The sequence below is a fragment of the Octopus sinensis genome, linkage group LG3 (assembly GCF_006345805.1).
Source record: "Octopus sinensis linkage group LG3, ASM634580v1, whole genome shotgun sequence".
NCBI classification, from domain to species: domain Eukaryota; kingdom Metazoa; phylum Mollusca; class Cephalopoda; order Octopoda; family Octopodidae; genus Octopus; species Octopus sinensis.
In genome coordinates, this window is record NC_042999.1 from 77,813,742 (window position 1) to 77,828,083 (window position 14,342).

At 36.4% G+C, this 14,342-nt stretch overlaps 1 protein-coding gene across 1 annotated transcript in view; it reads left to right on the forward strand.

Moving 5' to 3' along the window:
- Positions 1-14,342, forward strand: part of LOC115209491 (mucin-17-like) — a 178,771-nt gene that overhangs the window by 141,307 nt on the left and 23,122 nt on the right. Inside the window, exons 24-30 of the mRNA XM_036501104.1 lie at positions 299-480; positions 3,109-3,348; positions 6,107-6,575; positions 7,277-7,455; positions 9,869-10,102; positions 11,187-11,360; positions 12,790-12,950. Of these exons, the coding sequence (XP_036356997.1) occupies positions 299-480; positions 3,109-3,348; positions 6,107-6,575; positions 7,277-7,455; positions 9,869-10,102; positions 11,187-11,360; positions 12,790-12,950 (1,639 nt within the window). The remainder of the gene's footprint in view (positions 1-298; positions 481-3,108; positions 3,349-6,106; positions 6,576-7,276; positions 7,456-9,868; positions 10,103-11,186; positions 11,361-12,789; positions 12,951-14,342) is intronic.

Below are 14,342 nucleotides of genomic sequence, written 5' to 3' on the forward strand. Positions count from 1 at the left end.
TATATTCAAGTATACAAAGCAATTTAGACGCAAGAACCGATAGAGCATCAGACTTTATAGACTTTATGTTCGTTTTCCGACATGCTGAGTTTCATTTTTGCTGTCAGACCCAACGTTGTCACTTAACTCTTCAAATTATTAGTCGTATTTTGAATTGACTGTACACACCTATCTCAATATCATCTAGCTTTGTATTAATTTATATACCTAACTCCTTTTATTTAATAACTGAAAATGCCGTCATCAGTGTTGACGTTATATATATATATATAACCCATTTCTTTTGTTTTTATTGTAGATATCATAGTTAGCTTGACCAATGTATTGCAGTCGATTGACATCGAAAATGATATTGCTACGAAGGAAGATGTGAAAATCGATTCAGACGAACAAAAAGCAACAAACGAAAAGGAAAGTGATGAAAAGGAGGAAAATGCTAATCGGAACTGGAAACCTATCCACGAAGCAATAACTGATAAGGTTAAAAACCTATTTTAAAGCACGAAAACTACATAAGCGCAATGTGTGTGTGTATAAGAATAGAATAAAAGTTGGAGAGGTAGCTGCATAATCAAGTTATTTATAAAATATTTGTACAGAAGTGGGTAAAAAAATATATAAGCTTAGCAGAAAATCTAAGGGAACCCTCAGTATGAAGATTCATAAGAATTCCCCAGGAAATTCATACAGTAATGTTGTTTGTGAGCTTGGGTAGAATTTGAGCAGTACTTCGTGTTGGTAAGTAAAATTTTGGTAATCACTTGTTGAAAGTTTTCAGATAAGGGAGTGGAATGAACAGGTAGTTTTTTACGGCTGTTTCTGTTGTAAGATGTTCATTAGAGGCTGTTATGTAATTGTGCCAATATATATATAAGGTAGATTGGAGCAAAATTACTGTACAGGAATCAGTACAGGTGTAAGTTATGCGAACAGCTTAACCCAACATATACAGATTCTTGCACCAATTTATCTTACTTATATGTAAGCACAACGCACGCAACTGCTTCTAATAATTCTCTTCTATCACATCAACGGCATTACCGTATGAACCTCTTGGATTTGTACCTGTCTACGAGAAATGAAATCACTTTGAACTTTTGTTTTCCGGATTCTCTTCGTTTTCTGCAAAATTTATATATTATAGTTTCTTCTGAATAAGTATACTATAAATGACCTGATGCCTTGTCTATATTTTACTCCATGAAACTTACATTAGCTCAATCTGTATGTTGCTCACAACCAACTCTTATTTCCACAGATCCTACATCCCTTCTCTCATGGTCGAATTTTTGACACTTGATTAGGTCTGGGCACTTATTGTGTGTGCCTATTGTGTGTTTTTGACATTTTCGTACCTGATCGGTACTTTTCGGCAGATTATGGTCCCTGTTAGTCTATAATTTTTTTTAGTCATGTGCGTTAACTGCAGCATTAGAGCGGTTTGGCTCTTATTTCTAACAATGTAGGTGTTTCCTAACACCCTAGTCACATTTAGTGACATTTGTGAAAGATTGCAAACTGCTGTTTATATCAATCTTATACATATATGCGTGTGTGTGTATGTGTGTGTGTGTGTGTGTGTTTACACGCACACAAACACAAGCACAAACACAAACACACAACACACACACACACACATAATAGCGACAGAAACAGTGTTAATACCAAAAGGTAAGCTTGATCTCCAACTTAATGTGGGTGTTGTGTAATACTGCGTTATTTACATTGACAAAATCTCCCATAAGGACTTGTGGTGCATAAAAGCACTCGAAATTATATCGTTGACTGACGAGAACCGACTGCTACGGCCGCCGGAACTGCCAGAGAGAAAGAGAGGCATACATGCATGCTTCGATGAGAAATAGTGACGACTGAGGTGCCAATATAATATAAAATTTCAATTTGTTTCCATTTTTTACATTACTTTTTTTTTCGATTTGCTTCGACTAGGAATTTCAATTTGATAAAACTAAACTAATTTCAGCTTTTCAGATTGATAATACAAGGCCGTCTCTATAAACACCAATCGAGACAATAGAAATTCGTTCGCAAATGGACATCCAATTCAAATAATTTTAATGATTTTGAAAACGTTGAAGCGCTTTGAAATTATTATTTTTTTTTTTTTTTTTGTGGGGTGTATTTTAAAATTTCAATTGCAGTCGTTTCTTTAAAAATTTTGATGCAAACTCAAACAACTCAACTAATATTTCAAATTATGGAAAATATCACACTTTATACATTTGGAATTTGATACAGAGAAGTGAAAAAAAATTGTGATCTATAATTTTCTTCTTAGAAGTTGACTGTCGAAGGAAGATAAACAGAGAGAATTAGTGATTTCCTGGAGTATATGTGTATATACAAATTTCACTGAACAGTTATATTAGGCGTGCCTGCATGATAAGAAGCTTACTTCCCATCCACATGGTTCTGGGTTCAGTCCCACTACGTGACACCTTACACAAGTATCTTCTGCTATAGCCTCGGGCCAACCAAAACTTTGTGCCTGAATTTGGTAGACGGAAACTGAAAGAAGCCCGTCGCGCGCGCGTGTGCGTGTGTGTCTTTGCGTCTGTGTTTGTTCCCTACCACCACTTGACAACCAGTGCTGGATCTATTCCAACTCAATCACAGATTTTGTAATTAATTTTTTTCTAACTAAACAGTTTGAAACTTCGAATACTGGTAGAATTTCTCACGTAGAACATGGTTTACTCTGAACAAATTTTTAACAAAATTTCGTATTTTAGAAGTTATTTCGTGTTAAAGTTGTCGTATTTGGGTAATTCCAACCAATCAACGACGTGTATACGGTTGAAGAAAGCTACTTTTCATAGCATTACTATGATTTTTGTTTGGAAAAACATGAAAATTCATAAAATATAGCATCGTGGGCTTACTCAACAAATAATATATTAATCTTCAAGAATTGAAACTATTTGGCAAAAATCATAAATTACCGTGTTTCCAAACACATTCAGAATTCAAGATTACCATATGAAATATTGTTTCTCAAATTTAGCGTTAGTAAAACAAGTATAAGTAATATATTAGATTTAATACAATCAGTTATTCCTTTTCCATATATAATCTTATTACTTTCAGACACGGAACATTACTAACGCTGCTATCAAAATTACCGACAAAATCATCCGTAGTGTTCTTGCTAATCGTATGCCTGGCGAGCCTGCTGTAAAGTTAGAATCGAAACTGTTCACAATTTTAGGCGAACGAAAAACCCCAAATGGTCTGAACAATTCTGTGTTGGGATCAGGTTGTGTGAAACTCCCAGATGTTGACAATTTGCTGCCAAACGGATTGAAAGATAAGTTTGTCGACACTAAGGTAAGATATTTCCTTTGAAAAGAGCATGTATGCTTATGTGTGTGCGTGTGTGAGTGAGTGTGTGTGTTTGAGAGAGAGTGTGTATGTGTGTTTGAGAGAGAGAGAGAGAGAGAGAGAGTGGGGGGCGTGTGCGTGCGTATGTGTGTGTATTATGTATATATTTATATATATGCAGATATACTATATTTTGAAATAATAGCATGAAATTCTATATAAAAAAATTCCTCACTAAGATACATATGTCTAAAATAGTATTGTATTAAAAATATATATAAATATATGAAACATGACAGCTTAAAAATTTGTTAATTAATGCATCTTACGATCGTTTCACGAGAGTGTTGTCATTATAATAGAATCCATTGTTGATACACATTGATAGACAATACTTTTGCTCGTCAGAGATGGAGAAGATAAAGTTTTTATAATATTTCGAATGTTGTTTTAAAATTAGAAAAATATGGAGTGCAAGATGAGGTACTGTTTACACAAAATTGTCATGGATACTTCATTATCATTTCTCGGATTATCCAGAAAGTAACACTCCATTACAACTACATTCATTTCTTTCCTCCACCTTCTCTTAGCAGTTGCTTGATGACGACTGGACCCATGCTGCTCGCCCGTGGGGCACCTGCCGGGCGAGAGAACTTCACAAGGTGTTCCAGCCTCATTCACGCCGTTCTCGTTTCTATTTTTAATTGACATTTCAGCACTCATGATGAGGGCTAGTGAATTTTAGATTGCATAACCACCAGTATTTGTTTCCCCCCCGTGACACCGTCATTGACAAGATCTTCACCTTAGGATATAGGATTCCTGTAATGCTGGTTTAATTTTTGGAGTTTCCGTCTCTTAGAAGAGGTGTTTAAGCGTTATGATTGCTTCTATTAGTAAGGCGGCGAACTGGCAGAATCATTAGCACGCCGGGTGAAATGTTTAGCGGTATTTCGTCTGCCGTTGCGCTGAGTTCAAATTCTGCCGAAGTTGACTTTGCCTTTCATCCTTTCGGCGTCGATAAATTAAGTACCAGTTACGCACTGGGGTCGATATAATCAACTCAATCCATTTGTCTGTCCTTGTTTGTCCTCTCTGTGTTTAGCCCCTTGTGGGTAGTAAAGAAATAGGTATTTCGTCTGCCATATTCTGAGATCAAATTCTGCCGAGGTCGACTTTGCCTTTCATCCTTTCGGGGTCAATAAATTAAATACCAGTTGAGATTATTATTATTATTATTGTTGATGTTGTTATTGTTGTCATTGTTGTTGTTGTTGCTGCTGTTGTTATATTCCGCTGTAGTCGACTTTACCTTTCATCCTTTAGGGGTCGACAATTTAAATACCAATTGCGATCGACTGTCCCCCTTCCCACAAAATCCAGGCCTTGTGCCTATAGTAGAAAGGATTATTATTGTTATTGCTGTTGTTATATTCCGCTGTGGTCGACTTTACATTTCCTCCTTTAAGAGTCGATAAAATAAGTACCAGTCGAGCACTGTGGTCGATGTAATCGACTTTCTCCCTCCCCCAAATTCCAGGCCTTGTGCCTATAATAGAAAGGATTATTATTGTTGTTGTTCTTAGTGCGGTGAGCTGACAGAATCGTTAGCGTACCAAGTAAAAGGATTTGCGGCATTTCTTCCGGCTTTACGTTCAGTGTTCAAATTCCGCTTAGGTGGACAAAATGTTTTGCCATCTCTAATTACTCCCATTTAGTTATAAATTCAACTCTGGCAGAGGTTGATTTTTGCCTTTGCTCCTTATGAGTGGTAAAATATAGTACCAGAGGAATGGAATGATTAAAATGCTGATACTCAATCCCAAATTTCTGATGTTATAAAACGTTATTATTGGGGTTATTGTTGTTGTTGATTCCATTGTTGGGTCATCAAAGACTGAATCTTTCTATGCTTTTCATCCATATACCTAGTAATAACACTAATTAATTCTCGCCAATTAGAGCGGTTGGTGTCAGGCAAGGAAGAAAACAGAGATTCGTTTTCTAAGCTGGCCTATGAAGACATTGGATATGAAAGGCATCAACTGTCTCAGATATTATTCTCATTTTTCATATATTAATGAAAACTAATGTAAGCATTGCATAAAACTAATGTCTTTTAATTTGGAGTTTCATAATACATAGCTGAACACACTCAGGTAAGTTGGTGCCATTGGCATGGCTGGTAGGGGAGCAAGAGGAGCGACCACTCCCACTGAGCACATTTTTCAAAATTGGCGCCTTTTCAACAATTTTTTCTAACACTTTAGTTTACCTGTGCGATAGAAGTCAAACCTTTTTTTGTTTGTTTTTGTTAATCGTATGGTCTTGGAAGAACTTTCTGAAATCATTAATTTATTTAACCAATCTCCCGTGTTTTTGAACTGTCTGTTCAGCCTTCTGTGATATGCCGGTAGCCATTGGCATCTGAAGAACCAAAATAAACCCTGACATGACTTCTCGGCACTGGACGATCCTGTAGAATTTCATCTTTTTACGTCACACTTATATCAGTAGTTGTAAGTTTCATACATAATAACATTGTTACTGAAGGATGAAATTAATGAATTCCAATACAATTACATATAACTAAATTAGTTAAAAATTGGTATGTGTCACGGCACCAATTTTTATGTGCTCGCTCCCCCTAATTTAGTCACGCCTCTGGTTGATAGTGTGTGGAATTTAGCTCAAAATGGTCCTTCCGTTATAAATGTTCAGTTTATACTTTTCAGTAAACTTTCTTGTTCATTTCTTGTAGTTTCTTCGTGCTAAATCGAATCCATACAGGTGGGATCCAACTTCAATGTACATAAACTCGGATGTCGTGTCTCTCGATTTGTACAGCTCAGATGGATCAACCATACAAGTATCCAACATTTCTCAAGATATTTCCTTTGACATCGAGGTCAAATATGACTCACCCCTTTCGTCAGTGACCCTGAATTCAACTTTCAACAAAAGCATATCAATACATTCATTGGAAGTCCCAACAGTAGAGAATAGTTTATTATTATTAGTCAAACCAGAATCCGCCAATGTCAGCCTAGATGTGTTAATACGTCACAAGCTTCCACCAACAGACACAGAATATGATTTATTTTTCACTGTACCAATCCAACCATCCAATGACCAGAATACATCTGACTCTGATTACACAGTGTTTGTTACTTCTGAGCAAGTGAAACAACTGGGAAACGGAACTTATTTTATAGGAATAAGACCATTTTGTACGTATTTAATACCTTACTCGCGCTTGTCCGTGTAATTCTAAATATATAGCAAGCGAAACATTTCTTTGTCACCTTGAGAATTAAATGTCTTGATCAGGTACATAGCGCAGCGCATCTGACAGTATACGAACTGTCCATTCTTTGGCCGGTAATCCGGTATTTTATCACAAATTCATTCAACAGCAAACACCATGAGAAAGTGTGTGTGTGTGTGTGTGTGTGTGGTGTGTGTGCGTGTTGTGTGTGTGTGTGTGTGTGTGTGTGTGTGTGTGTGTGTGTGTGTGTGTGTGCGTGCGTGCGTGTGCGCGTGCGTGCGTGCGTGTGCGCGTGCGTGCGTGCGTGTCTCCATTGGACACTATAATGCAAGGTGATTCTGAAACTCACTATCGCTTATCTTTTGATGAGTGTCTGTTCACTGCTTGTGATAATAAGAAATGTAATAAGCTAATAACCTTATATAAGTAAAATAAATAACAGTAGTTTCATTGTTACAAGGCACAGAGTAAAGGGTGGTTTAAGATTCAGATGTTTGTGAGCCTCCCTCTCTCTCTGTCGTAAATATTTAATATGAAAGAAAAATTCATCTCATTTGTACTGTTTCTAGTAACACGTAATACTGTGTAAAGGTGGGACCGAATAGTCGATTCTTTGTGCTGCTTACCACATGCTATTGTATTATTCATTTATTTTCATTCTAGCGGAACTCACTGAACAATCGGTTGATGATTATTATGATGCCTTAGAAATGGCTCCAGCTGAAATGGCTCAAGAAAATATCACTGCTGACCCTTTTCCGAGCTATCAGTTTCGGTTTATTGTATCTGGGTGTCGTTTCTGGGACGTCAAACAAGAGAAATGGTTGACCAAGGGGTGCAGGGTAAGGAATTTTACATAAACGTTTATATTGCCAACTGCCTGACATAATTGGTTCGTAAATCTTTTTTTTTTTTCACACATAACTGAGATCATATTATCCTAAACAGTATGACATGATTTAAGGACGATCTAGTTGCTATTTCTACTAGATCTAATGACCATGAAGATGCTCCCGTTTTTAAAGTATGTGGGTTAACTCTCATCGCAAACATCGCTATATTACTATTTCTTTAGCGTTAAGTGGCTGACAAAATATATAATAAACAGTCAGAATATTTGTGGAGATATAATAGTGCAGTTAAAAGAGCAGAAAAGGGCATCTGTTCTGAAATGTAATCGCTAATGCAGTCGCCCGGCAAGAATCAGCTACGCGGTTCAAGCACTGTCCAATTGCTTTTTTCCTAATTCGAACTGATGTTTATAATGCCTAAAATCAGGTATAGTGTAGAATATTGTAGAATAGTGGATGTTTAGTAAAGATTAAGGTGTGTGTGTGTGTGTGTGTTAATTTTCTTCTCAAAGATGACTACTTGCTATCGGAAACCGTATATAGGTTTTGCTGATAGTAAACACACACACACACACACACACACACACACACAACACACACACACACACATACATACATATATATATATATATATATATATATATATATATATATAGAGAGAGAGAGAGAGAGAGAGAGAGAGAGAGATGGTATCCGACTTTGCACGGTAGTATAGAATTGTTTTTGATGTTATTCTAGATGTTCCATAAATACAGTCCGCAGACAATTTCTATCTTAGGTCCAGGATCATAAACATGCAGATAGAAATAGATTGTGCAGTCACTCAATTTTGACTCAAACTTCAAATTGGTGTTTCTAAGAGTGATCCTCTTCATTGCGTTAGCCTAAAATTTAGGTCTTTAACTATAATAAAAAGTCTTTAAAATAGCAAAAAGACATCTTGTTTTTAAGATGTTATGTATTAAACTGAGAATGCCACTAAACAATCGCTCGACATGCAAGAAATATCAGGCAGAACTGCTTCAAACCACACCCAACGCTCTTTAAAAATAAAAATGTATTGTTAGATGTACTAAGTCTGAATAAAAGATATATTTAGAATGCTTTTGATCCCACGTATCCTTAATCAGGACTAACATAAAGTTGAACAACGAAGTCGAAGGGTTGCGAAACTTTTCTTTCTGGCTTCGGCTTAAAGCTGTAAAGAAATTCGCCTCAAAGCTGCGTGGTTTTGAATTCGATCCCACAACATAGCACCTTAAACAAGTATCTTCTGCCATAGCATTGAGTCGACTCAAGATTTGTGTAAGTGAAATTTAGTTGATGTAAAGTGTGCGAAAGTCCGTGGTGGAGACTGTTCCTGTTCTGTGTGGTAGACATAATCCGTTATCCGGTTTAACATCATCACCATCTAACCCACCGATTTACTGTCTTGCAAGCATTCGGGACAGGTATCAGATCAAAGGATAACTTTCGGCATTCGTTCCACCAAACTTGGGGGTATCGAAAAAGCCTTGAACGATTTTCTTTATATTTTAACCAAGTAAAGTTTTCAAAATGGCAGATTCTAGATAGTAAAATAATCATAACTGATCCTTTATGCGAGTTTGTGTGTTGAAGCATATTTTGTTGTGTCTGGGGAGAGTCATTCTCTTTTAGTGCCTTATTATTTAACACGCTCACCGGTAAAGTTTCCACTCATTTACTTATTCATTTTTCCTAAAATTTTCATTAGTCGTTGACTCTCAACGACTATTGAAAAGGTTTCAAGACGCAACGAAAATTTTTTTAAAAAATAAATAAGTAAATGAGTGGAAACTTTACCGGTGAATGTGTTAAATAATAAGGCACTAAAAGAGAATGACTCTCCCCAGACAACAAAATAATCATAACAGAAATGAATGTTAGTTACTATACAATATCACACAATGAAATCATTAATGCAAACTTCTATACAGGTAATTATTGTTAAAGACTGTTGTTACTATTGTTCCAGTAGCTATTCTCGTTGTCATTGATTGTTGTTCTGTTACACAGCTATCAACAGGGAAGCTATCGAAGATAACTGACGTGAATAGTTGGAACGAATGTCCCATGAATAATTTACTAGTTTGCGACATGTTTTCTATATTCCTCACTCCCAGATGAAGAGTAAGAAAACTTAAACGTTAACTATTTCATTGCTCGAGGCAACCGATCTTATCGAACTTTTCTTGAAGGTCTCCCATAAATAATAAGTATGATGATAGTTAAAGGAAATTCAATACAAAATTTATCACCCAACATAAGGTGCAGTTGTCATTGTTGTTGCTGTTTTACATCAGCGTCAGTACGAACATTTTAAGCTCATTCATCATCACAACTTTGTTTACTCAATCGCCTCCTTTCATTTCATCTCCATCAGGTGAGTCCTGAGTCTACAAGAAAATACACACGCTGTCTATGCAATCACCTGACGTCTTTCGGGGCAGATTTCATCGTCCCTGTCAACAAAATTAACTTTGACACTGTGTTTCTCAATTTGGATGAGAAGATAAAGGATAACTTTGCTGTTCTGGCTATGCTTTGCTCAGTATTCTCTCTATATTTTATGCTCATCATTTGGGCTCGACGTCAAGACAAACGCGATCTTCTTAAGGTGAGCCGTGCAAAATTGTAAGCCTTCTTCTTCTTCTTCTTTTCTTCTTCTTCTTCTTCTTCTTTTCTTCTTCTTCTTCTTTTCTTCTTCTTCTCTTCTTCTTCTTCTTCTTTCTTCTTTCTTCTTCTTCTTCTTCTTCTTCTTCTTCTTCTTATTCTTCTTCTTCTTCTTCTTCTTCTTCTTCTTCTTCTTCTTTCTTCTTCTTCTTCTTCTTCTTCTTCTTCTTCTTCACGGTTATATTTGAAAGACTACTAAGCTTTTCACCAAGTGTTATTTTGTATATGTTTTTGTGTGATATATCACGTTCTGCAAATAACATCATCGTTATTTTCAGGTTTCCAACAAATCAATCATTAGTTCACTGCATTTATGATGCTCAGAGGACAAGCAAATATCACCTGTTTATTAGTTTTCCCGCCGATGTTTGTATCTTTTCCACTGTATGCCGGTGAAACTACACTCCTACACATATGTATTTGCATACTTTTTTCTGGCAAGCTTCCGTTCGGTTTCCTTCAAACAGATTCGAATCACTCCGCAGCAAAGGACAGATGCCAAAGGCAAAGCTCTGTACAGTTGAACACAAATCAACATGTAACCAAACTGCCCAAATTATAACAATATGTGACCCTGTGTCTGTCTACACACACACACACACACACACACACACACACACACACACACACACACACACACACACACACACGTACGCTCTACATAATTAGAAACAAAAAGCAGGAAAATAATTGGAAAGTGTTCTGAAGCTAAGAGTTATTTCTGTTTGGGGGTAACGAGAGTGATGCTGTCAATACTTGTTGTCTTGATAGATTGAAGTAATTTTTTCCCGATTATTTGGTTATGATTCCAAAATTCTTCATATTATTTAACAATTCTCTTGTAAATCGTCACTTTTCTTCAATTTACATTTTATCGATCTATAATTCAATCACTACAGTCTCTTTAGCGTGTTTACCCAGTTAATTTCATTAAAAATATAGAATTAAGGTCTCTATTATAGTTTCATAAAATCTTATGAACTAATTTGTAAACCTTCTGCATTTTGTTCCTTTTTCTCTTTTAACAGTGGGGAGTAGTCCCTTTGAAGAGCAACAAGGCAAACGATTGCTATTTTTACACAATAACCGTATTTACAGGAGTGCGCAAAGGGGCGGGCACACTATCCCGCATCGGTTTTGTACTTACTGGAGAGCTTGGTGACACAGGTATCAGACAGCTGGTGGACGAGAAGGAGTCAAAAGTAAGAAGCAAGATTTCTTCAACAATCTGTTGATGTTTTTATATAAATCATGCCAGACAATATATAAGATAATTTATTATGTATGCCTTCTTGCAACTAAGGTTATTTTACAACGAATTTTATTTCAGGTTTTGCATTTAGCCCAAAGTATATTTAAATCAAGACTACGTATGGTTTTGTCTTAATAGCGCAACCTTTGTTAAAATAGCAAAATGCTAATATCGCAATTGTATATTCATTTATATTCCCTAGTTTAACAAGCACGTTGGTAAGATATATTAACGTTAATATCTCCATCCCAGTAGTCTCGAGCATTCATAAATCTTGATTGTGATACTAAACAGAAATAATTTTTTAATGTCACATCACCCCACTCTCCCTCCCGCTTCTTCCCTTCCAGTCTTTCCCTAATTCTGACCCTCCCAGTCTTTCCCTAATTCTGACCCTCCCAGTCTTTCCCTAATTCTGACCCTCCCCTCTCCCTCTTTCACTTTCTCTTATATATACTACTAAGATGGTCAATGCGCTCTTTACTCCTATGACCATTATTACTATGATGGCCAATGCGCTCTCCAACTTTCCCCATCTATTATCTTCCCAAGCTTAACTTCCCAAATCCAGTAAGAAAGACTTTCCTACCTACATTCTTTCTCTTTACATCTGCAATCACCTCAATGTCCCTCCAAATCTTCAAACTAATTCCTTTCAATTATTAAATCTTAGAAATTTCAGTTGAATATTGGTTGCTTACATTTGCACCAAACTGATGGTGAGTCGAGAGTAGGTTAAACGGTTCAAGTAAACTCTGATTTTATATATATCGATTTCGGTGGGAAGAATTTTAACTCAAAATTCAGAGGTGAAATTAAATACTGTAGGCTTTTGAATCCATCCCTTCAATTTTCTTTTCCTAACTAATATCAGTCACAAAGTGAAATAAATTATTTAACATTAACCTTAAACTAGGTTAGTGTAAACATTTATTGAAGAAAGCAATAAAAGGTTGATTATAAATAATTATGCACAGAACAAAAACAGTATCAATTAAGGCTAATATAGTACTTATTTCGTTAAGTAAGAGAGACAAATCTTGACTTCTCATCATTATGACCCTTTGAGCGAGAGATTTGCTTCATCATACGTACCGGAGTTGTAGTAATGATCCTCTTTATACATTAGTTGGATTGAAAAACAGAATTGTTCGGAGAATAAATAATTTACCCAGTTTTCCTTCTACTCTAGTAACCTTTGCCTTAAACTAATATAATTTTACCTGAACACTCATTATATATATTTCCTTTTTTTATCATGTTACTTTTCTTTATTTAATTCTATATTTTTACCTCCGCCAAGGAAGGAGGTTATGTTTTTACCTAATCCTGTTTTCTTTTGAAAATTAATTCCGTTTTTTTTTTATGTTAATTTATAGGTCTTTAGTCGCGGTAGCATCAATTCATACTTGCTAGGAGTACCAAAATCTCTTGGTCCATTAACTTATCTTCGAATTTGGCATGATGCCTCTGGAAAAGGAGAGCATGAAAGTTGGTACCTTCGGAAGGTTCACGTTAAAGATTTACAGTCATCTAAAACGTAAAATCAAAATTCATCCATAACATTTTACTTGCTTTCATTAATTAATTTATTTAATTATAAACAGTGGTCTCCTTATTCAATTAACCACACCTTCTAGCTGCAGCCAACTAATTTGCTTTACCATGCTATTTCATAAAGATGATAAAATATCGGAAGACAATCCTAGTGGTTGAGTAATGGTTGAGAAAAGTCAAAACTCGTCACCGAAGTATGCTCGTGGCCAGACTATCTAAGTAAATAAGTACCTTGTCGTAAATAAGTACCTTGTCGTAAATATATATAGCTCTCTGTTAAAAACAGTAGGAATGCAATATAATTAACAAGTATAGTTTTTTTTAGTTTGTAGTGCTTAGATCAAGTTTTTATATGAACCTGGACGCGATAACAGGGAGCTACTTGTGTACTCGTCATTAGACCTTAGTGCCCTAATTTTGTCGATCAGCTTTGCTTTTTGATCCGATGTTTGGTTTTGATTATTGACCACTAGCTGGGATAAAACAATCCATCCCGCGGTAGTTCACTAAGCTCAAGCAAAGAATCCCTGTCCCCAATTCATGAGAGATAATCAGTGGTAATTGGAAAATTTCTCATGCGATGGGGGGGGGGGTCATATTCGAAGATCTTCCTCACTCTAGCAGCGTTGTTTGTTTTCTCTGTCTCTTTATCATATTTTTTTAATAAAATACATGTACCGAAAGCATGCTCGATATTCAAATGCTTATTCTAGTTTTCAAGGTATGAAATGAATCAATGGCAACTATATCTCACCAGTATGAAATGCCATTCTATCGCAAAATTTTACCTGTAGAAAAATTTTAACTCAGAATTTATCTCGGCAGTGTGATCTATAGCAGCATTAACAGCGAATCCGAAGTTCTAAAAAGACTTTGACGTGCAGGTGCAGTTGTGGACTCACTAGCCAAGGCTGTTTGGTGCTGCCGATATCTGAGCAGGAGGAAAAGTTCGAGTCCTTAAGTTCTGGTACCCGCTGTCTTGCTCTATAGTTACGATACTTGGACACTGTCCGGGGCTTTCAAGAGCCACCTGAACTCCTTTGATACAAGGACGATTCACTGGATTAAGAGTTAACATTGGTCAGATTTCTTTTCCACCGTGGTCGTCAATTTAGACTGGTCATTTTGCTCGATTTTCCGTGTTGGATCCTGCGTACCGTTTCCTCTTCTCTGAGGATCTGGTTGAGGTGACGGCCTGTGTTGGTCAGCCACATGTCTCATGGTCATCACAGACGAAGAAGTATTTCACGGAGATGGGAAGGAACTGACTGGTACACTGCTCGGAGAAGGGTTGCCCAGGACGACCCGAGCAAATACTGACAAATGGTGGCTGCAACGAAACTATAAATCATCGAAACACTCCCAATTTTATAGC